Source organism: Lethenteron reissneri, chromosome 18 (assembly GCF_015708825.2).
Source record: "Lethenteron reissneri isolate LAM-NWPU_2019-01 chromosome 18, ASM1570882v1, whole genome shotgun sequence".
In the NCBI taxonomy this organism is placed as follows: Eukaryota; Metazoa; Chordata; class Hyperoartia; order Petromyzontiformes; family Petromyzontidae; genus Lethenteron; species Lethenteron reissneri.
Genome location: NC_083796.1, coordinates 1,117,378 through 1,141,181, shown reverse-complemented (window position 1 = coordinate 1,141,181; position 23,804 = coordinate 1,117,378). Strand labels below are relative to the sequence as shown.

Here is a 23,804-nt window from a genome sequence, read left to right as displayed (position 1 = left end):
AAACCGTCTGCTACCAAGAGTAGGCGCGCCCGCTGTTCTCAGCCTGGCAGGAATCCCGCTCTGAACTCGCTGTTGGCATTTTTACTTGATACCTACTTAGTGGACTCGCCGATACATTTTGGAAGAAACGAGTCGACTGCGAGGTCCATTCAAAGGAACGCGAATGCAGTCGGGGAAAGTGTTGCGGGCAGCGCTGCCCAGAGTGCTGGAATGATAACAGCTGTGCGGCGTTGTGATCAAACAGCTGCTTCTCCCTCCTGCATTCCTCACCATCTCCACCACCTCCATTGTCGTCAAATCCAAGGTGATGGAAACATTGTTATTCACAATTCTATTATTTATTGTCATTGTTCTTAAACATTTACCATTACCCCCCCCCCCCCCCCATGTTCACTCGTACGAGGAACCCAACCCCACTTTTCCCATTGGAACAAGGTTTCTGCATTCGCGAGCGTTTCCAAGAACACAATCATCGCAAATCGAGGGGGTTTACTGTCGAGCTCTTTTTCAGAAGCATGTTTCTAAATGTACAGCGAAATCCACGCGATCACGGAGAGAACATGCAAACTCTAAATAGACAGCAGGCGTCAGGGTTGGGATCGATCCCACAACCTCCTGTAGACCAGGTGAGGGAGTTAACATCTCAACACTGATGTATCTCACTGGGTGACGTCAGCTCCACACGGAGTGTTTACCATTCCTACGCTTGGTCACCCAGGAAAGCCCTGACGAGTCTCGAAGACTCGGGAGAGTCCAGCCAAGTTTCTTCATTAGAGGGCAGATGCCAACGTGAGTGACCCCAATGGGTTAATTTGAAGGGGATTTTTCAGCTTTGGGATGTTTTGGCCAACACCTTGTGTGTGTTTGCCTATGGGAGGCAAGTTGAGAACCTTGGAGTCAAAGGAGATACAATGGGTGGCGTTTCAATGACCCTCCTTGCGCTATGAACGACCATCACCCATTAGATACTTTTAACTGTGCAGCTTGTGCACCACGACGGACAAGAGATGTTCGCTGGGCGTGCGTACGTTGAACTCCTTTCGCGCCGCACGTAGCCAACCCCGCGCTCATCGCAGGTGCGGGTGGGCGTCTTTGCCGTGACCAACGAATGAACGACGCGGCGACGACGACGAGGTGCGCGCCCGGCCCTTTTTATTGAAACCGAAATTGCGTCACCGCCGCAGCCAGAAAACCCCGCGCCACGTGGCGCTCGCGATGGGCGGGAGCGCTGCGGCGCACGGCGAGGCGTGGCGGCGGCGGCAGCGCTGGGCCCCTTCTCCTCCTCCTACCGGTACAAAATCTCGTGGTGGGGAGGTGGCGGTGGGGTACGGCGGGAAACAACGGTAACATGAAAAACACACGATGGAAATAACGACTTTGGGAACTCACGAGTGGAGCGCGTCTGCCTTGACCAGAAACATAATGCACACACGCACAACTACACACACACACACACAACTATACACACACGCGCACACACACAACTACACATGGGTGCACGCAGCTACATGTGCGTGCACGCAGCTAAACGCCAACTTTATTCATGTAAAAAAAAAAAACCCATGCCCCCGTTGGTCACAAACAGAAGAGCCCCGGCTCGGATTAAAACTTTGCAGGCGTCTGGGTGGAAGCCCTCGACGACGGAGACGATGAGAATAGCGGCCCTCACATCTTCTTGACGGCTGCGTCGATGTCGGGCATGAGCTCCTTGAGCCGTGCCCACTGGTCCACGGCGAGAGAAATCCCTGTGCACAGAGAGCGGAGTGCCGAGTGAGACACTCCCGCCAGCGCGACCACGACCAGGAAGACCACTTGTGACCAGTAGCACCACCAACACGACTGCCAGTAACACCCACCACCAACACAGCCCCCAGCAACCCCACTTCAACACCACTCACATGACCAGTAGCACCACCAACACGACTGCCAGCAACATTTGTAGGACCACCAACAACCACCGGCACCAACTGGCACGGAGCACCAGCAGTAAAATAAAACGATTTGATCAGGTAAGGCCCACTGAGCTATATAGCTTTCTTTCAGATGAGACCTGGCCACAATGATAGCCCAATAGAAGTGTTTTTATATCGTCATTAGCACCACCTACGGACCCAGCCTGACCCCGTCAGCCCTCAGTGATGCTGCGCTGGCGGTGGTGCACAACATAAAAACACCACATTCGTCAATAACGGTGGCTTTAAATATACATTTATACATAAAGTGCGACGTTTTGGGTAATGGCCCTTAATGTGCTATGAAGAAGGGCTATTGCCAGAAATGGTGCCTGTTATACATGTACTAGGGGCTGTTCGGGGGCGCCCCCGAACAACCATTTACAGCCTTCTGCCAGGAAAGTCACAAAAAAATTGCACACGAATAACGCATTCACGCAAGCACCCGACGCTCCGTTATGAAGTTTTTAAATGAAACATCTTTGAATTGTATTATGTTTTGAATTAGATAATTGTAATTCTTCATTAAAAGCTTATATAACTTTACATCTAAAAGACTTAATTGAAAAGGACATTTTGTGTGAATTTTCTCTCGTCGTTAAGTAGATATGGCCTTGCTGGGGGTTCGGTTCGATGCGGACTTTCACCAGTTTGGGATTGCGGGATCGAGACAAGGCGACACGGAGCTGCTGGCCGTGCGAGAAGACCGCCGTCTGCAGATCGATTCCAACGTCATCGAGCGTCTGTCCCTGCGCCTCCGTTGTTCATGCAGGGGGCGCGTAGGTTTGCAGCGCCCCCTGCATGAAAACGACTGAAAGTGCAGCGTTCATCACAGATAGATAAAGTTGTGCGCTTATATAAGAGTATTATTTGAAGGTGTGTTGTATGTGTATATATGTTGAACTTCTTTCGCACCGTACACAGCCAACCGTGCCAATTGTGTTGCGTTTTGTCGTCAGAAGTTGCTCGACTTGCGTGTGTGATGGGGGGCTCAGTGAGGGGGGGGGGGGGCTCAGTGGGGGGGGGGGCACCTTTCTTGGTGGGCTTCATGTCCCCGTCCTTGTCGTAGTACTCGCGCACGTCGACGAGCACCTTGCCCTTGAACTCGCGCACGCTCACGTACCGCATCTTGGACAGCTGCGGCGTCAGGCGGGCACAAGCACACACAACCGCTACGGCAACCGCCACCAGCACCCCATCGCCACAGCCGCGCGAGCGGCAAGCATTGTCGCCGCACAACCGCGTCGTCACGACCACGCTACGACGCGTGCATGCTTGTGTGTTGGTGCGTGACGTGCTGGTGTATTGCTGTTGTCTGTAAATTTTGTTACACAGTTGCCGAGCGCAGGCTGAAAAAGGCACAAATGTGCCAGCAACAAACAGCACTATCGAAGTTAGAATAGAGAAGAGTGCAACACATTTCTTGAATTGAGCAAGGTTATTGCAAGAACTTGGGGGAGGGGGGGGACGATGGGAGGGAAATCCGAAGTGGAGCAGTGCGAGTGACGAAATAGAGAAATGCTGCGACTTCGGGTATGGTGAATGGGGGAGCGAGTGGGTGAGTGAACAGGCAAGTGAGCGAGCGTGTGGGTGAATGTGTGGGTGAATGGGTGAGAGCGTGGGTGATATCATGGTGGAGTGAGCGGCCGAACGAGCGTGTTCGACACGGTTCAGATGAGAGTCTGGGGAGACCGAGTCCTCGGCAGGTGAGGTGGGGTGGAGGGAATCTACGAGCGAGGTGTCACCGCACCTGGAACATGTTGTTGTCACTTTCAGACTCCTGGGCACGCGCCGCCGGCTTGGAGGTGCTCGCCTCCGTGCGCGCTTTCTTCGCGGGCTTTGAAGACACCTTCTCCTTCTTCGATCTCTTCGTCTGCGTGGCCGCGGGGGGCGAGGGAGAGACACAGACTGTCGGTGGCCCCGATGAAGAGGTAACAGCGATGACAAGATGTGCGATCGGGATGGAGCAGCATTCATCCAGCATTTGATTGAGAATGATGATGTGCCAATAAATACTAAAGTGGTGTTGATGCTGATGGTATCAATCTTCTTATTTCGCTTGGCTGCTGAAGAAGATGCAGAGCAGCAACTACAATGTCACATTCAGGTGGTCAAGCCAGACCACCGCGTCAGGAGCAGCCGAGTGGCTATCGCTGTGATGTCTCCTGTTTGTGGATTGGGCATTGCGTCGTCACACGTTTACGGTCTGTTTTGGATGACCACAGTCGCACACTGGAGAGTTTCACGTTTAATATTTGTGCAGCAGCAGGTATCCGCATCTGCCATGGTTTGTGCAGTGGAAGATCATACCCAGGAATCTTATTCGTTGGGTCTTTCACATTAACACAACATCGCACTCGCCACTCGCCAGCATCTCGGCCCGGTCACCGATGACCGCACAAGACACCCGTCATCGGTTAAATTCTCCCGCTATGAGATGAAAAAAATGTCAAATTGGCTGTCGTCCAATGAACATTACTCTGTACCAGAGGTACCAGAGGTCACTTGAAGGAATCTCGGAGGTAGCTCTGCGGGATCCGTTTAAGTGGGTTGCAGTCTAATGTGGGAGTGCTCCCAATGGACCTTTGGTTTCTTGGCACGACACGGCATCATTGGGATAAAAAAAATTTGAAAATAAATACAAAAATATAAACTTACAACATTGAATATTAACACTGCCTAAAACAGACAAATAAATATAACAGGCCAACGTTTTAGGTAATGGCCCCTCTTCAGAGCAGAAAAAGGGCAGAGATTGTCAGACTGGGACCACGGCTTGTCTCCACGGGAAGAAAGTTTCACAAAATGCGTGATCCTCAAACTCTCGCTGCCTGCGCAGTGCTGGAACGTAACGTTGTAAAGGTGCCATTCTTTCACCTTAGCACCACTGCTCATCCAGTATTTCGTCATTATTCACGAACTTGATATCCACGATTTTGGCTATCCGCAAATCACATTGGAAACTCTACACGGCTGATAAGATAAAGTGACGAGAGATCAATTGATGAGATAAATAGATGTGTTATCATAATGTTCATGTAATTAATAGTTGATGTATGTATTCAAGGTAATTCATGAAGAAGATAGGTGTTCGTAGGCAAATATCATCCGCAAAATGTTCGATTCACGAGCATCTCTGGAACGTGTCCCTCGCGAATAATGAAGAGGGAATTCTGTAAACACGCTCGTGCCCTTTCGTAGCTGCTGCAGAGAAGCGAATGCGTGCCCTCATCTTCTCTCGACTCGACTACTGCAACGCTTTGCTCGATGGCATACCTAAGAATGTTTTTTTAAATCTGCGGTATGTGGCAGAACTCAGCTGCCCGGATCTTGACTAGATCTAAGAGATTTGACCATACTTCACCTCTGTTGGCATCTTTGCTGCACTGGCGGCACCCAGTGCAATTCAGAGTCGAATTTAAAATGACGTGACGAACCTATAAGGCACCGAATGATCTCGCGACCTTCTACCTCGCCCTGGCGATGGGTGCTCCCTGGACCAGGCTACTCCTCTCCATTATATCTGGCTTTTATCCAAGTTTGTTTTTCATTTTTACTACATTGCAAGTGTAATTGTTACTATTATGAGCGTTTCCTTTCCTGTATTTTAATTGGATTTTATCTATAATTGGGCACGTAGTTTATATGTTTCTTTTTACGTACAGCGCTTTAGATATTCGTTATGAAAGTCGCTTTATAAAATAAACATTAATATTATCATCAGCGGCATGCGTAGCCACCACCACCCGGCTATTCATCTTTGCGTCGTAGTTTCCGAGGCTGGCAGGAGCCTTCAAAAACTTAGGAACGTGAACCCCACCCCCAGACCCCAGCGCAGTCCCCCTGCTGTGGTTAGCGCGGTGAGGCCTTGGTCGCAACGGATCGGAAAAAACATGCGACTCCCGCCTTCCTCGTCGCGGTCAGCACGGCGGAGCAGTACGCCGCGTGGGCGACAGGGGCTGCGTGGTGGCCGTGGAGGGGCGGCTCGAGCCACACGCAGGCGAGGGCCTCCGGACATCCCGGCCAGGCCGAGGAGGACCCGTTGGTCTCAGAAAGGGCAGTCCTAGTGTCCCAGAGATTTGTGAAAATCAGAATTTATTTTTTTATTTAAACACGAGTTGAAAAAGTCAAAGGTCCAAAACGTCCAACGGCCAGAAACAAACCGTACGATAAAAGTTGTAATAGATAAGACTTAACGCGTTTATTGAAATTGCGCAATATTATTATTATAAGAGCATACTGAAGCCGAGCAGTGTGTTGATGAGACAAACCAGTCAGTCTGGTAGGCCCAAGTCCTGACCATGTTGACTCCGGTTTAACATTATCTGGCTTCCCGCTTGACTCACGATACCGGCAAAGAACGGGGCTACCTGAGCAGGTGGTGGGGTCAATATTAGAGCCAATGGTGAGGCTACTCCGTGTGTGGCCGGGCTAGCGGTTGAGTGGGTGTGGATATTTAAAAGTAGGTGCGACTGACGGGTCCGCAAGGCAGTGGCCGTCAGCTCATCGCGGCAAGCTGACCCTCCCAGAAGAGCGAGGTGGCCTGAGTGCAGACTTACCTGCACGTCGGAGTCGCTGTCCGAGTCGCTGGACTCCACGAATTCACGGGACTTGGGCATGCTGCTCTGTGGGGGGGGCAGAGGCGGGGAGAGCGGCCGTGAGACCCGGGATGGGGGCAACGCGATCCTGTGATACCCACACATCTCCATGCCACTCCATGACATCTCCATGCCACACAGCATCACCAAGGCGACAAAGGCGAACCTAATCCGACGCAGGGCAGACCTAGGGGATCAATTATATTATCACTGTAATTCAATCATTCTTTTTATTATCACTGTAATTCAATCATTCTTTTACATTCTTGCCCATGGCAACTTATTCATCAGCTAATGTCGAGGTCTGCTGGCCACGAGAGGGCTTCGGGAGAGAATTTCTTAAGTGTTTTCTATTCCTCCATGTAAGGAGCACAGACTACAGCGGTTTACTGTGCGGTCCACAGTTGAATTGCATGGCCACAATCACACCACCGTTGCTTGCCTTTCATTTTCCACACTTATTGAAGGAGATGTGAGCATCACCCTGGCGATGCTCTGATGCGGTTGGGGTGGGAGACGGCAGCGTTCTCCTGCTGGCCTGCGCCCTCCGTGATTTCAGTGTCACACATCAGAATGTTAATTTATCCCGGAGAAATCCGATGAGCTATGACGCTCTTTCCCAGATGTCCAGTAGGGGGGCACGGGGTCACCCGTCGTCATTGGGACGAAATGGATGTCGTTCGTTCGAAACCCAGATGCTCGAGACCGAGTTGCAATCCACGATGTATTTGTATCTCGGATAACAACGCTGACACCGACGTTCTAAGTGCGATTTCTATTAAACCCAGGGGCTATGCCCATCCAAAGGAAACGAATTCAAACGCGATACGCGCCAGCTCCTTGCACCTCGGGGAAACCCAATGCGACATCCGCTCATAAGTCATTAGTCAAGGAACACTGCGGCCTTAATATAGGGGACATACACACACACATAAAGGGCCGTTGCCGAAAACGTCGCCTATTATATCCTTTTTAAGGTTACGTGGTTATTGACGTGAAACGTGCGAAGCTGCCGCTGTTGTTATTGCTGCTTTGCACAATCCTGCCAAGGCCGCAGCACCAAGCCGGGTCACTTTTTTGCTTTTCACGTGGCGGCGATGCCCCCCCAACCTCGCCAAGCCCGAACGTGAGCGCGGGGACCCCTCTTCACTGCTCGGATGGGCCACAACCGCCATGCATAGCCCTGCTGCTGCAGCTGTGCCCTGCTGCTGTAGCCTGCTGCTGCAGCTGTGGCCTGCTGCTGTAGCCTGCTGCTGTAGCTGTGCCCTGCTGCTGTAGCTGTGCCCTGCTGCTGTAGCCTGCTGCTGTAGCTGTGCCCTGCTGCTGCAGCTGTGCCCTGCTGCTGTAGCCTGCTGCTGCAGCTGTGGCCTGCTGCTGTAGCTGTGCCCTGCTGCTGTAGCTGTGCCCTGCTGCTGTAGCTGTGCCCTGCTGCTGTAGCCTGCTGCTGTAGCTGTGCCCTGCTGCTGCAGCTGTGCCCTGCTGCTGTAGCCTGCTGCTGTAGCTGTGCCCTGCTGCTGTAGCTGTGCCCTGCTGCTGCAGCCAACGGCTGTAGCCCTGCTGCTGTAGCCTGCTGCTTGCTGCTGTAGCCTGCTGCTGCTGTAGCCTGCTGCTGCTGTAGCCTGCTGCTGCTGTAGCCTGCTGCAGCTGTGGCCTGCTGCTGCAGGTCTACGCGGCGGGCAGTGCAACTACACCACGCGTCGTTGCGCTGCACCTCCGTGCTCCTGGCCCTTTCGCCAACCAGCACTGGCGCCGCACGTGGCGAGGCATGGACCGGAGCAGCCGCGAGGAGGAGGACGCAGCTCATCCAGCAGTGGATTGACGCAGAGGGGGGGGGGGGGGCTGTGAATGTGCGATCCCATTCGTGTCCCCCCCCACCCCACCGCGAGAGGGCCACGCGATCTCAGTCGCCACCCGAAACCTCCCGCGTCTCCATTGTTGTGAACACCGAGGGCTTGGCCCGGGTATCCCCGATTAGCCTCCCCTTGCCTAGTTCCCATACCGCCCAAGGAGGCCTCTTCCCGGCGAGTCTGGCGAGGCGGAGGGGGGGGGGGTCTGCGAGGGGGGACGGGTCAGAGCCCGGGAGTCCATGGTTTTCCAGCGGTGCCAAACTTTCGGCGCAACCTCCGGCGTCCCCTGCCGCGCCGCGAGGGGAGAGCCGGGCGTGGTGAGCGGTGCGCGCCTCCTTACCTACACTTGCCTCGTGGGGAGATGTTTGGAGTGGAAATGCACGGGAGCCCTGAGCGAGGTTCGTCTCGTGCGCTGATTGGTCAATGGGGCGGCACGTGACTTCTGCCCGCAGGAAGCTCATTAACATAACCCGCGAAGTTAATCGATTCTGATGCCCCCCCCCCCCCCACGGGCGCGCGCCCGTTCGATTCGATTATGAAATCGATTCGTGTCGAGTGTGCGGGCGGGTGGATTCAGGCACGAAAAATAATTCTAGATTTGAAGCTTTCGTGACTGCAATGATTCATATTCTTAGGTTTTTTTTGGTAAAGTCACGTAGGTAAAACATCAAAATTAATAAAAATAAAATAAAGATCACGACGTTTCGACTTGTGTTGCCTCCGAAACGTCGTGATCTTTATTTTATTTTTTATTAATTTTGATGTTTTACCTACGTGACTTTACCGAAAAAACCTAAGAGCACGAAAAATAATCTGTTATCAATTTGCGTGCCCTTGCACACGCTTTGTGACGTCACGGCGTGTTTGTGTTACCCTCCCCCCACGTGCTCCGCCACGCGCTTCAGCCACCATCGATCGCCAGCCAGAGCCCCCCAATTGACGGCTGTGTGGAGACCCCCGCGAAGCCACGTCCACGTGCCGTCTCTCGCCACGGAACACTTCGCCCGCTGCTGCTCACGAGCTGATTTACCTGTGCGTGTGTCGACGGTGCCGCTTTAATGCGCCACTTCGCTGCCTTCGCGTGGTCTGGGACTGGCTGTTTTTGCTGTTTCGCTGCCTTGCGCAACCATGGGGATTGATGTACTCAGGGGCCGTCCATAAATGACGTCACGCGATTATGGACGATTTTTGACCCCCCCCCCCCCCTCGTCACAAAAAATCTGCCCCCCCCCTCAAATATGACGTCACAAAGCTCTGCCCCCCCAAAAAATACGACATGCTTCAAATCGCTTTAAACTATTGTGATTGTAGTGCGTATTTAATGTGGCGCTGCACTCTGATGTAGGAGATAACGTTTATCAAAAAGTCTATTTAATTTAGTAGAACGTGTCGTCTATATTTATTTAAAGTTGCGCATTTTGATGTGACGTCGCATTTCTCACCCCCCCCCCCTCGTCATCACAAATGTCTGACCCCCCACTAGGTGCGTGACGTCATTTATGGACGGCCCCTCATGCAATTTGAACCTATATACTTGATGTATTGTTCGTGATTGACTTACCTTAGCCTTACTTTGCACTCCGATCGTGTTTTTGTATTTAGTTGTTGTTGTTGCAACGTTCTGACCCCGTGCCCCACTCGACACCTGCGAACTAGAGCGTTACAGCTCATCGGATTCCTCCAGGATAAAGATTCTTAATTCATCGATCCGTCCCTTCCTCCCTGCCACTCCGTAAGTAGTCCTGACGACCGGCCGTGATCCGTAACTTTCCTGCCCAAGCACACTTTAAGAGTTTGAATGATGATGCCATTAACCTGCATAGAAACATTCAAGCCACGTGTTCCTCTGTTGCTCAGCGTGCAGTAATTCCAAGCACACATCTCTCCACGTTTATTTGCACTCTTCGGTGTTTGTTCATTTGTTTTTGCCACCGTGCTTCTCAGTCATAATATTGATTAATACTGGAGGAGGAATCCGATGAGCTATGAAGCTCGTTTTCACAGATGTCCAGTCGGGGTGGGTAGAAACGTTACGACAAACAATACAAAAACACGATAGACGTGAAAAGTACAGGAAAGGTAAACAAACCACCCACACACATACAAACTAGACCACCCCCAGACTACCAGGCAAAGCCCACTGAGGTATTAACTTGCTTTTCAAAAGCGACCTGGCCACTAATAATAGCTCAACAACGAAGTGGCGTATCATTTGGACATTTAAAGCAGCAAACTTATCTAATTAGTCTAAACGCGTGCTTCGTCGTGGGTAATAAGCGTCGAATTATAAACGTTATGCTTTAGGCCACGTTGTTAGTTTCACTACTTTTACATCCAAAGATTGAGACATTTCTATCCTGGAGCCCTCTGAGTTATCCTGGCATCTTTTGACGATATGCTTCCTGCATTATTCCTTAAGCATTATTATAACTATTTAAAGTATTATTACAACTATTATATCTTGACTGGTGTGAAGTGGCCTTGAACATTGTGGCATGAAAGGATCTCTTATAAATATTATCAAGTTCAACCTTACCCCGTCATCTGGCTATAAAATAAAGTTATGTAACAAAATAACCACTGGCGTGGTTGTGGATAATACAACATTAACAAGTGAACGCTTCGTGTCCTCCTGCTACACATATCCGTCCCTGCACATAACGGGACCTGCCAAATATACCTTTGTGTGTCTATATACAGACAGATGCTTGTTATTCGTCGACTACTAACAACACGAGTGCAGTCGTGCGTCGTTCACTCGCGTTTATTTTGTAAGAGTCCAGCAGCGTGTACACAATGTAACCGTCAATGTTTCACGAGACGAGAGTAATGTACAGGCAAGGGTCACAGGGCAGCAGCAGGAGCAGGGCGAGATGCACGGGGTAGACAACCACAGCCACCGTGGACCCACTGCTGGATGAAGGGCTCCCCCTCCCCGCCGGTCGTGGGGGGGGGGGGGGGGGGTCATACCTCACCACGCTGGCCAGTTCGGTATAGTAAAGGGGCTGGCTGGTGGGGGGAGGCTCAGAACGAGTTTTGATATCGCCGGAACTCGAACTCGGCCGATCGAGGTCACAGTGCATTTTGCTAACCGTTGCACCACCGCTCCATCCTACAGCATTCAGCATTAATTGTGCAAAATGCCAGAGGTGGCGATGAATTGGGGAGGTCTTCATTCAGCAGCGGATTGATCATCGCCGATTATAACAACTTGTAACGCACACCATTTGCTCACTCTCGAAAACACAGAACGCCGCGGAGACACGAGGAACCAAAAGAGAGAAGGCAGCGAGCCGGTGGTCCTCGACATAATGAAGGCGTTAACAGCCAATGAATGTCTGCAAGTGGGACGAAACTGGAGTATCCGGAGACAACACATGCCCACGAGGGGCAACGCTCTTATCCAATAACGATGGAACATTTTCCCCCATTTTTCTGTACCACCTTCGCCTGGCGAGCCAGGCAATCGCTCCTCCTCCTCAACACCGAAAGGGAGTTTCCCACCATCTGTGTGTGATCCACCAACCCTCGCCTCCAGTGTTGGATTACAGGCGTCCATCGCCGACCGCCGCCTGACGAAATGTGTTAACCGCTGGTGGACGTTAGGTAACAAATAAAGCAAGACATATCTCTGTCGTAAATACACACTGCTCCAAAAACCTGGGGGGCTTCTAAAACACTTCCTGCAACAGATGAATCGGCAGATGAATCCTGAACCGGTATTGCCCTTTTGAGTATCTTAATCCTAACCGGAGTACGCCCTGCTGATGAGATTCAGAGAGGCGACACCAGCGTTGATTGATTTTTATAAGACCAAGAGGCTGATGGACTTGCATCTTACATTGTTTTTATGCTCGTGAAGCAGACCCTTCCACGCATCTTGAATAAGGTTCCAAAAAATGAAATCGCGGCCCATGGGTCACACGAGGCCTACCACTTCTAAATGGCCGCATCAATTGGGTACCAGGAGGGACGGTGACATTTTGGCCTGGCAAGATCGCGTGTACAATTTTAGGGATATGCTCGGTCAAGAGTCACTCTTGCAAATTAAACTTCTCCTGGTCTCCCGAGTTCTCACCTGATTAAACAAAATTAAAATAAACTTTGTGTCACTGCAAGGGCCTCCTGCGGTGACAGGAGTAGGTGTGTGTGGGCGTGTTAATGTGCGGTTGCCTGCCAAGGGTAACGTGGACAGCGTATTGCGCCCTCAAGAAGGAACAAGTTGTTTTTAATCGAAATGCACTTGTTAGGATAAATAACAATTGCACGTGGATTATATACAAACTCAATGATGCTTCACGTGGGATCAGATTCCATACAGATATTATTAAAACATGGGAATCAAACACCACTTGGATTGTGAGCATACACTCCCGATTCCGTGGGCGCTCTGGCATGATGCCGCACTTACCAACGCTACCGAAATTAAGTGTGACATGAAGGGTCATTGCCCAAAACATCGCCTATTATATATTTTTAAATATATTTTTTCCCTTAAAGGGCCAGTCTTATTGATTCTACTTTGAGTTTTTGTTAAGTGGTAGGTGAATGGTTTTCAAAGCATGTCACCGCATACCGATTCTCATATTGAAAATCACATCAAATATTCAACTCTCACCAAAGTCTTTTACAAGGCAGTACGATTCACGTATTTTACATCCTTGTGCAGTAAACGGTCAAACGTGCAGCCCTGTGATTGCGTGATTGCACCTGTGCTGGTGGAGAGGGCGTCCTACCAAATACAGGGGTTTAAAAAAACCTAAAGACTGACAGCGTGCCGGTCAGATCGGTCCGGTTGGGAAGAGCGTCATTTTGTGAACACTACGAAGATTGATGAATGGATCTGTGTGGCAAAGCGTGGAAAAATGGGGTGTAAATAAACACAAAGCTCCCCCCCCCCAGCCAGTTCGATGAACATGCGACATGCACTGCAGAGGGCACGCGACACGCAAGCACAGGCGTACGTGCACACACACACACCCCGCAACCCAGCAAGTGGGAACGCTGCACACACACACAGACATCCCCCTCCCCATCCCCACTCCACTCCAGCTCGATATTACAGCCCCTGCACCCTCTCCACCCACAGCACGGAGCTTGGGATGGACCCAGGACTAAATTTTTCACCGAATATATTTTCCCGGGTCGCTGGGAGTATGGAGTAGGTGGTACGTGACTGTGACTAGTGGTGGTAGCCACAATCATAGTGAGAGGTATCCTGGATGTGGGGTATCGGGTGTAGAAATATTTTCTGGGTCGCTGACCCCAACAGACACGGCTGAAACTACTTAGGTCCCCATGCACGACCACGATATATCGCCAGGGGCCATGATGAACGAGGGCAATTTTATGGCAATCGTAGCCAGCAACTGTCATAGGAAAAAACGATTTCTGAGCGACTGCGGCGACCTGGCACAGGCAGCGGTATCGAGTGGCAGGGTCGTGTCTGGCCAATCTTGCCGACAAGTACGTTCGACGAACAGTGATTGGTCTAGAGCAGCGCACAACCTTGGGCAGGGTGGTCCGCGTGACCTTTGCCTGTGAAGTCATTGGAAGCTGCCGCCTTTGTTGCACATTCGTGGGAGCAGCGATCAAATCTATCTCGGTGCGTCAACAACTACCGGTGACAAATCACGCCAATCTGCTCTAGCCTCATTACGGCCCTGACAGATGGGCAACAATAAATAAGTGGGCTGGGGGCAAGGGGGTCAGGGTCACGGTAAGAATTGAAATTGGGCGAGCATATTGGGCGAGCATATTGGGCGAGGTCAGGGTTAGGTGGTCACGGGGTTGGGTAACGTCCATGTTTGGGCTCTTCAGCATGCCTCTGCAGCATTAGGTAAATACTGCACACTCAGTAGTTTCTTCGGCCAGGCCAGCTCTGATGAAGGAACCATGTCCCGGGCTGGATGGGTACTCACAATAAATACATCCTTCGATACGTAAAAAAAATACGTCAATGTAGGAGACAAAGCTAAAGAGTAAATTCTGTGGAATGCAGTCAGATTAAACACTCAGAACACTGTGCACATACACACGCACACACACACATGAAGATTCCCCATGTAGCCTCAACAGACTATAGAGGCAAATGCTGTTAGCAAGCACCTATGAATGCCAGCACAGCACACGAGGTGGTGGTGTGGTCTTCACCATGCCTGGCCGCCTTTGTCTCCTCAAATGTAGATTTTTACTCACCGCATAAAGTACTAATTTTTAAGGCTGAGTCGACCTCGGGGAGGCTAGGACTGGTTCAGATATCCGTCACTGGTGTTGGCCATAAGAATTGATCTCGGATCGCTAACCGCTGTGCCACCGCTCTCCACACACACACACAACAGCCGCCACACACACATGCACACACATGCACACAGACGCACAAATACAGCACCGCACGCAAGGCATGGGGCGGCATCACATTATTGCTCAACATCGGCCAGAACTGCAGGCCAACTGACCTTTTCATCTGCACAAAGGCAATAAAATAAAGTGGTAAACAAAAAAAGTATCTATATGTCGTCGCAGCACGAGCGCGCTTGTGAAGGTGCGAGCACGCACATGCGCAAGCCCATGACCAAGGAGAGGGGGGCAGCCGGGAACTTGGGGCAAGAAGAAGGCGCCGTCGCCATTGCCATTCCGGACAGCTGCTGGAAACCTGACCAGATTGTTCGGCGCGAGAGCTCGCTAAATTGTTGCCGCGGCAACCGGAGACAAAACCCGTGATGGACCACGTAGGGTCTCCCTCGGGGAAAGCGAGGTCACGCGGAGGCCAGCGTGCCGCTCGATTTGCGATTGTTCGTTCATCGCCATGACGACCGCAGTCCCCGGTTCGTCACCATCACCGTCGCCGTGACGACCGTCACCACCGTCACCACCGTGACGACCATCACCCTCGGTCGTCACCGTCACCACGATGACCGCCGTCCCCGGTCGTGGCGGCCAGCACAGCTGCCGACCCCCCGCGGTTACTGCACGGTGCACGAGCTGCAGCAGCACATGCAGGCTTGGCCGACGGGTCGCGGCGGGATGAGGTCCAGGTCCTCATCGTCGGGAACCTCGTCGAGCCGGTACCCGTCCTTCAGCAGCTGCCGGCTCAGGTCAGGGTTGATCTGAGCGGGAATGAGAGGAGACGGGAAATCGTTACGAGAACTGATATTTTTGACAGCAGTTCCCACGGCGAACCCCTACCCCCACCCTGCCATGGAGTTGAGAAACACGGTTCCATGTGTATTGCTGCGTCAAAAGCAACTCATAATAACCTCAATTTTATAACACACTGCCACTTCCGCCACAGAGTAATTGCTCGTTAACGAAGAGAGAGCGAGACAGAGAAAACGACTCGGAGGTGCGAGGAAGAACCACAGACAAGTGGGAAGATGGCAACGGCCATGCAGTGAGCCCGTGCCAAATCCCTGCCCCCCCAACCCCCAAGCTCTGTAGTCCTCTGTATATGAAGGTGTTATCATCCGATTGATGATGTTCACGTGTGGGAGAACACCAGAGCACACGCAGAAAACCCAAGCGTGTGCGAGGGGGCAACGCTCTATCTCGCACAAATGGAACAGGTGCTGGACTTCTTCTGGCAAGCCAGGCTATAACATCTCCTTGACGGCCATAGGAAGGGCGTTTCACAACATTTGCGCGATCCACCCAACCTGTCCCGCCTCCACAGTGCTGGATTTCGTAGCAGTAGGGCACAACGTTGGTGCTGTTTTGAATCCCAATTGAGTGACTTACAGGTCATCATATTTTCAACATGGGGATGTTTTGGACAATACCAGTTACACTGTCTGTGTTTTTTTAAGCTGTGGGACGAAACCCAAGAACATGGAGGAAACCCATGCAGAACAGGGGCAGAACATACAAATTACACACACTCGCTCACTCACTCATTCACACACTACAGAATAGAGGGAGAACATACAAACTCCACATTCAGTCACTGTTAAGGACTAAGAGGTAGAACATACAAACTCTACACACTCACTCACACTCACTCACACATTACAGAATAGAGGGAGAACATACACACTCTACACACTCGCTCACTGACACTCATTCACACACTACAGAACAGACGGAGAACATACAAACTCTACACACTCGCTCACTCACACTCATTCACACACTACAGAATAGAGGGAGAACATACAAACTCCACATTCAGTCACTGTGAAGGACTAAGAGGTAGAACATACAAACTCTACACACTCGCTCACTCACTCATTCACACACTACAGAACAGACGGAGAACATACAAACTCTACACACTCGCTCACTCACACTCATTCACACACTACAGAATAGAGGGAGAACATACAAACTCCACATTCACTCACTGTGAAGGACTAAGAGGTAGAACATACAAACTCTACACACTCGCTCACTCACACTCATTCACACACTACAGAATAGAGGGAGAACATACAAACTCTACACACTCGCTCACTCACACTCATTCACACACTACAGAATAGAGGGAGAACATACAAACTCCACATTCACTCACTGTGAAGGACTAAGAGGTAGAACATACAAACTCTACACACTCGCTCACTCACACTCATTCACACACTACAGAATAGAGGGAGAACATACAAACTCCACATTCACTCACTGTGAAGGACTAAGAGGTAGAACATACAAACTCTACACACTCGCTCACTCACTCATTCACACACTACAGAACAGAGGGAGATCATACAAACTCTACACAGGAAGGCGCCCGAGTCGGGAATTGAACCCAAACACTTCTCGCTGCAAGGGGCTACGAATGCCATCACCGAGGTGCTACCACCCTGCTGTGGCCCCTGTTTGGGCCGCTCGAGCAAACGAGCCTGCCCACGCAAACCGCACCTCCGATTAGCACGGTTGGCTACGTATGGTGCGAAAGAAGTTCAACGTACATACATACACACCGCTGAATGCGGCAATCCCGGTCTCACCTCTGACGAGGAGTACCCCGACGAGTGCTGCGACATGTCCAGCTCTTCCTCACTGCGGGGGCAACACGGGCGCCAGCGTCAGCGCAATGAGGACGCTTGACCGTAGGAACATGGCATTGAACTGGTGGGAGTGCGGGGGGTGACAGTCGCAGGCCACCCAACCAATTCACTTCGAATGGCCATGATCTTGGAAGTTAGCAATCATTTCAACTTGTAACACTACACCACCGCTGCAAGGTGTTTGCTTGCTCTCGAAGAGAGAGCGACTTAGAGGCTCGAGGAAGCACAGGCAGCCGGGAAGGAAGCCAGGCAGTGAGCCGGTGCCAAATCCCCCCCCCCAAGCTCGACAATCCTCTGTCGATCAATTAAGGTGTTAGCAGCAAATTAATGAGTGGGAAGGGAGTTTCACTACACCCGTGTACTATCCACCAACCCTCGCTGCTGCCTCCACAGCGCTGGATCACAGGCAACCACGTGCAGCTTAGCCACCACCTCCCAACAATGTTAAGCATGGTTGAGCCTGGTTTAGTAATTTGATGGGCGAGCGCAAACCAGGATTATCCAGGCGAGTGTTGTACGTGTGGAAGTGAGATGGGGCCGGCCGTAGATGACGGTGCCGAGTGCCGCCCCCCTTCGCCTGCCCGGCAGCGGCTACGGCGCCCCATGTGACCCGACGCGTGCCCCGTGCGTGCCCACCTGTCGGAGTCGAACTGCACAAGTGGCCGGTGGTCGGCACTCTGCCCCACGGCCTCGTAGCCCTTGTTGGGAACCAGCAGCCTAGCAGCATCACCAGACAGTTACCACAGCATCAAGCGCACGGCTCCATCAACATCGTACACACGGCTCCATCAGCATCGTACACACGGCTCCATCAACATCGTACACACGGCTCCATCAACATCGTACACACGGCTCCATCAGCATCGTACACACGGCTCCATCAACATCGTACACACGGCCACATCAACATCGTACACACGGCTCCATCAGCATCGTACACACGGCTCCATCAGCATCGTACACACGGCTCCATCAGCATCGTACACACGGCTCCATCAGCATCGTACACACGGCTCCATCAGCATCGTACACACGGCTCCATCAACATCATACACACGGCTCCATCAGCATCGTACACACGGCTCCATCAGCATCGTACACACGGCTCCATCAACATCATACACACGGCTCCATCAACATCGTACACACGGCTCCATCAACATCGTACACACGGCTCCATCAGCATCGTACACACGGCTCCATCAACATCGTACACACGGCTCCATCAGCATCGTACACACGGCTCCATCAACATCATACACACGGCTCCATCAACATCGTACACACGGCTCCATCAACATCGTACACACGGCTCCATCAGCGTCGTACACACGGCTCCATCAGCGTCGTACGCACGGCTCCATCAACTTCGTACACACGCCTCTATCACCACTCCGTCTATTTCATTATTTCACGCATGACTTCATCATTCACGCACCTTTCTGCCAATATCACTTTCATTACTCCAATATAAATTTCACACCAACAGCACAAACACATTGCCCTGTATTCAACGCTTGGCTAGTGTGGCAAGCTCAGTGTGATGGTGGGTGCAGTAGTGCAATTAAGTGGTGGCGCTGTGGTGAATTGGTGTTGTGGCGGTGGTGTAGTGGTGCTGGTGCGGTGGTGGTGGTCCAGTGTGGTGGTGCAGAACGGCGATGGTGGTGCAGTGCTGATGTGTTGGTGCATTTATGTGGTGGTGATGCAGTATGGTGGTGGTGCTGGTGCAGTGTGGTGGTTGTAGTGTGGTGGTGGTAGTGGTGATGGTAAAGGCGGTGGTGGTGGTAGTGGTTGTGGTACTCACCGTGCGCGGGACAAGACGGAGCGGCTGTTTGGCGAGCGGCGCACGGGCGTCTTCCCGGCGGTGCCGTTGCGTCCTTCGGTCCTCCGGACTCCCTCCCTCTGACGCTCTGCGAAGACAAAGATGGCACACGAGGGGATGGAAGTGGCCAGAAGCACATCCGGGCATCTTTGTCTCCCGACTGCTGATGTTTAAACACTGCACAAGGTATTCATTAAAGGCTGAGCCGTCCTAAGGGAGGCTCCAGGACCAGTTCAGGTAATCGTCGCCGATGTGGTTAGTGTGACGGTCTAGCCCAGGGGTCGGCAACCAAAATAACAAGAAGAGCCATTTCTTTCCAATTCGGTACAAAATTCAGTATTTCAAGAGCCGCAATGCATCTATGTACATACGTACATATCGTCAAGAAGCAGCCCGTAAAGAGCCGCATGCGGCTCCGGAGCCGTAGGTTGCCGACCCCTGGTCTAGCCATTCCACCATCGCTCTGCGCACACACACGCACTGTCACACGCGTACACACGTGTGCTCACAATGACACACACCTGCGCATGCACGCACACATGCACACGTGTCCAGATACTGACACGCGTACACACTAACACGCAAACACATGCACGCACATGCACACGGACACGCCCATCAAAACCCGCACTTCTGCTGTGCATGCAAATGAGCCACCGCTCTCTCCCAGGCACCCACCAGTGTTACACGTGGCAATTTGCACAAACAAGTCAAACGCAAGCTTGTGCAACTTGGCCAACAGTTTCTCCAACAGCAAGGGGTCCACGGACCCAGACGTGCACAAGTTGGGAGTCCTCTTGTCGCCTCCCAAGTGATTTATACATTTCCAAATTTTAGAAAAATGTAGGACACTACTGAAAAGAGGCAGCTTTAGGTCCAGAGAGGGTTTCCTGGGTAAATAAATAACACTGAAAGACAAAGGGTCTCACCCATCCCCGGGTCTACCAATAAATTAAAGCCACAATCAATGCCCACGCACAATGGATTCAAGATTATAAACGTCCTTGATGCAGCAGTTAGATGTGCAAACGTGCAGGACAAATGCTGACCAGCTGGTATTCCCCCTGGCCACTGTGACATGGAGTAGCTACTGTTTGCTTTGTGAGATTTAGGGATGCAATCATTCACCCCACATCTGTACATCCAAATCAGCTCAAGCCTCCTGCAATCACATGCCTTCTGTGCGGCCACCCCGAGTCTCGAATCAAACAGCGCAAGTCTGAATCATGGCAATTAATGAAATAAGAGGGGAAATAAATCATCATATGCCAAGACAGAATGATGAAGACCTCATTACAGATGCCCTTGCCCGAAAGATTGGTAATTCACCAGCATTGGTATAAGCCACCGGGGTGCCGTGGTGGCGAGGAGATTTTAAATACCTCTCCTGTTATACAGGAGGTCGTGAGTTCGATCCTGACCGTGTGACGCCTGTATATGTGGAGGCTGCATGTTTTCTTTATGGTTGCGTGCATTTTCTCCGGTTTTGCCTCCACATTGAGAAACATGCATTTCGAGTATTTGGCTGCAATACCTTTCCACGTAATAAGCCGCTTCGTTGAGTTTTCACTTGTGGCCAGGTCACTTCTCAAAAATAGCTAAATAGCTCAGTGGGCCTTATCTGGTAAAATTAAAATAGTAGTTGTAGAGTATAGTGCTGATCAGACACTATGTCGATACTGGTCCAGGATTTTGCCTGGATTGAAAGAGTGCTGCTGAAATTATGCACTCCCAAAAGGCGGTGCGGCTGGTGGCTTGTGTAAGAATTTTTATGTGGAGACGATTTGTGAGAGACCACTATGTCATTGAAGATGCAGGTCACTGGGTGTCGGGGTCCCTGCACCATTTAATCCAACATAAAATCCTAAAACACCGAAACAAAGCAACTTCCCTGATCGTGTCACTTTTTTCAAAAGCCGAATACAACATCCCAAACAAGACACCTCCAGAAAGTGTGGACACGTAGCTACACAGTGGCATCTCATAACTGTGTCCATTGATACTTGTGCAGCTTTTCCCGTCAATTATTAACCAACGTTTAATCATTGCCAACATAAAAAAGGCTCAGCCACCTGCCACCCACCCTCATGCCACGTGGGGGTGAGCTGCTAGTGAGGCCATGGCCACTGAAGGGTTGCGCAACCCCTGCTCTCACTTGGCTCCAAGTATCCCCCTCCCCGCCCCCCACATTTATATAAACACACAGCCACGGTGGCTATCCTTGTCACCTGATCATTTGACGTTGGGAATGGGGGTTTTGTTTCATCGTATCTCACAGAGCTGTACCATGTGAGTCGGTGAAGCGGCCAGGGATGGTGGGTCACGGTGGCTGGGAATCGAACTCAGGTGGCCGAGATCGTAGCACAATGCGCGAACCGCTGCACCACCGCTCCACACTATTTCTGCTTATAAGTTAATTTCAAATACAAAATGTCATGCTGCTGGTATCATATTGTTGTTGAAGGAGTAACTTAAAATAGTAGCAAAGAACCCCAGAGACCAGTACGACTCTCATTTGCAAGTGACCTGGGTCACCAAAATGGTAATAAAAAACTACGCCGACATAGGATCTCTCGCGATGCTGGCTCAGCGTCTCAGCCACAGCCCCCTCCGTGCAACTCGGTGGATCCGCTCGGCATCCAGGCGCTGATGAGGGGGGGGGGGGGCACTCACGGATTTTGATTTGTAGTGGCGAGGGGCGGTAGTTGACGGAGAGGCCCAACTTCTCCTTGCTCCTCCTCTCCGTGTCCTCTGCTTTCTGCAGCGGCAGGGTGGGACATGTCAGGCAGCCTGGGGTCATTTGTTTGACGAGGCCACGGGATAAAATGAAACCGAGAAAGGTGGAACCGGTCCACAGTATTTTCGACAAACGCCGGCGCTTCACGCTAATAGACTCCCCACGCACGTGTACTACGGCCCTTATTGTTTCACTCCACTGCTGCTTGAGGGCTTCCCTCACACCGTGCGGGTCGTGGGGGTTATTTGACCATACTTCACCACCGACTAACATAAACGTTACATTCTATTTTACGCCGAGACAGACCCGTGTCCGTTTATAATTACCCACAAGACATTGCAGTGTATCATACATTGAACGTGAAAATGCGCAAATGAGAAAGTGACGCCGGTATAACCAGATTCCAGCGAGTGTGAGGAGGTCTCTCGTTACCGATGCCTGAATCATTTAGAGCCGAATTCATCACCACCACCACCATCATCGTCCTGAATGTCCTCACTGTAATCAACCTCTTACAATCGCCACCACCACAGCCGTGAGAAAGGGACCAAGCTGGCAAGCTCGCCCCCCCCCTCCACGTCCCACAACAAGATCCCCCTCGCCCAACTTCCCCATCTCCCCGCGGTGTCCCGGAGTTCGCCGTCCCTCTGCTTTCCCGGTTCACTCCCCAATCCCCGAGCAGTCCTGGGGTCTGCCACCACCTCTCGGGACCCAAGATTGCCGCTCCCTATGCGTGTATGTTGAACTTCTTTCGAACCGTACGTAGCCAACCCTGCTAAATGGGGGTTCGGGGGAAAGACAACAAACTAAACACAAAAAGCAGTTCGAAAGAAATGAGATCTCAATCGAGATTATTTAAAAGTGGATCGCTCCAGCGGCTTCCTCATATCGGAAGGAAGAGCGTTCCAGACGGCCGCAGGTCCCTCTCGATCCCTCTATCCCCTCTGGACACCCTCACAGGCCTCCCCGTCCCCTCTAGGTCCCCTCAGCGGGAATCGCGGGCCGGATCCCCTCACACAGAGTGTCCGATCGTCTTCCTGCGTCAGATGGATCCCTCTGGGTCCCACCCCCGCACTGCCCCCCGTGTCCCAGCGGGTCCCCTCAACGGAGTCCCTGCGTTTCCTCCGAAACCCCACGTTCCTCCTGCGTGTCCTCCTCCTCCTCGGCGTCGCCCCCTACCCCCTCTCGGTCCCCCTCTCGGTCCCCCTCGAGGCCCCCTTACCGGGAGGGTCGCGGGGTCCCCTTGCCGACCCTGCTCCTCCATGGCCCACACTTCCGGGAGGGGCCGTGACGTGCGCGCGCTGCGGTTACATTTCCCAGTGCGCACGCGCAAGCCCCTCGCACCCCCCCGCCCCCTCCCGCCCTCCCGGCGCTCTCTGATTGGATCGGAGGGGGCGAGCGGCTGTGGCCAATTAGAGCGACGGCCACGGCACCGGGTGACCAATGGGAAGCGAGCGCCGGCGCGCATCCGGACTGGGAAATCTAGCGGCATGGGAGCTCCAGCCCCTCCCCCCCCAACGTCCGTGGCTGGCTGAGCGCACGAGCCCAAATCTCGCGTCGTTTACGATAATTAATCATAAACTTTGTGATTGTAATTATAATTGCTGGCTAATAATGACGCGTAGTAGTAATACTACACGAAGATGGTAGGCATGGCCCAAAGAAGACCGCGGTTTGAAATGCTCAGCGCTGTTGAGCAATCTACGCAGTATCGCTTACAAATCACTGCAATTTAACTGATTGCACCATCGTTAAACACGCGTTGTTAAATGCAGCCATAATAAATACATTCGACAATGACGCCGATTGTGTGGACTAAGGCGACGTTTCGCGAAGTGGACCT

The 23,804-nt window shown here is 51.9% G+C and overlaps 2 protein-coding genes across 6 annotated transcripts; both read right to left on the bottom strand.

Annotated features, from left to right (window-relative positions):
- Positions 1 to 1,132: 1,132 nt before the first annotated feature.
- Positions 1,133 to 8,864, bottom strand: SUB1 (SUB1 regulator of transcription). Of its 5 annotated transcripts, none has more exons than XM_061553377.1 (5): positions 8,742 to 8,864; positions 6,512 to 6,577; positions 3,703 to 3,825; positions 2,984 to 3,089; positions 1,133 to 1,745 (listed from the first exon to the last, which is right to left on the bottom strand). In XM_061553377.1, exons 1-5 carry the CDS (start codon positions 8,862 to 8,864, stop codon positions 1,666 to 1,668), a joined length of 498 nt encoding a protein of 165 aa, XP_061409361.1. In that variant the 3' UTR covers positions 1,133 to 1,665. The 5 variants fall into 5 exon arrangements, with proteins under 5 accessions (XP_061409361.1, XP_061409362.1, XP_061409363.1 ...); XM_061553378.1 differs by having other exon boundaries at positions 8,738 to 8,833; XM_061553379.1 differs by having other exon boundaries at positions 8,748 to 8,814.
- A 2,282-nt stretch (positions 8,865 to 11,146) lies between these two features.
- On the bottom strand, positions 11,147 to 23,270 carry LOC133343660 (protein FAM219A-like). The gene is made up of 6 exons (XM_061553376.1): positions 23,184 to 23,270; positions 21,898 to 21,982; positions 19,207 to 19,312; positions 18,039 to 18,119; positions 17,343 to 17,394; positions 11,147 to 15,506 (listed from the first exon to the last, which is right to left on the bottom strand). The coding sequence occupies exons 1-6, from the start codon at positions 23,223 to 23,225 to the stop codon at positions 15,363 to 15,365; spliced, it is 510 nt and encodes a 169-aa protein (XP_061409360.1). The 5' UTR covers positions 23,226 to 23,270; the 3' UTR covers positions 11,147 to 15,362.
- Positions 23,271 to 23,804: the final 534 nt, after the last annotated feature.

Excerpts from the sequence above, each read along its gene's own strand:
- LOC133343660 (XM_061553376.1), bottom strand. The coding sequence starts at position 23,225 with ATGGAGGAGCAGGGTCGGCAAGGGGACCCCGCGACCCTCCCG. Across the intron at positions 17,395-18,038 it reads GTGCAGTTCGACTCCGACAG|TGAGGAAGAGCTGGACATGT; the intron begins GTGGGCACGCAC and ends TTGCCCCCGCAG. Across the intron at positions 15,507-17,342 it reads CGGGGTACTCCTCGTCAGAG|ATCAACCCTGACCTGAGCCG; the intron begins GTGAGACCGGGA and ends ATTCCCGCTCAG.
- SUB1 (XM_061553377.1), bottom strand. The coding sequence starts at position 8,864 with ATGTTAATGAGCTTCCTGCGGGCAGAAGTCACGTGCCGCCCCATTGAC. Across the intron at positions 3,826-6,511 it reads ACAGCGACTCCGACGTGCAG|ACGAAGAGATCGAAGAAGGA; the intron begins GTAAGTCTGCAC and ends GCGGCCACGCAG. Across the intron at positions 1,746-2,983 it reads CATGAAGCCCACCAAGAAAG|GGATTTCTCTCGCCGTGGAC; the intron begins GTGCCCCCCCCC and ends CTCTGTGCACAG.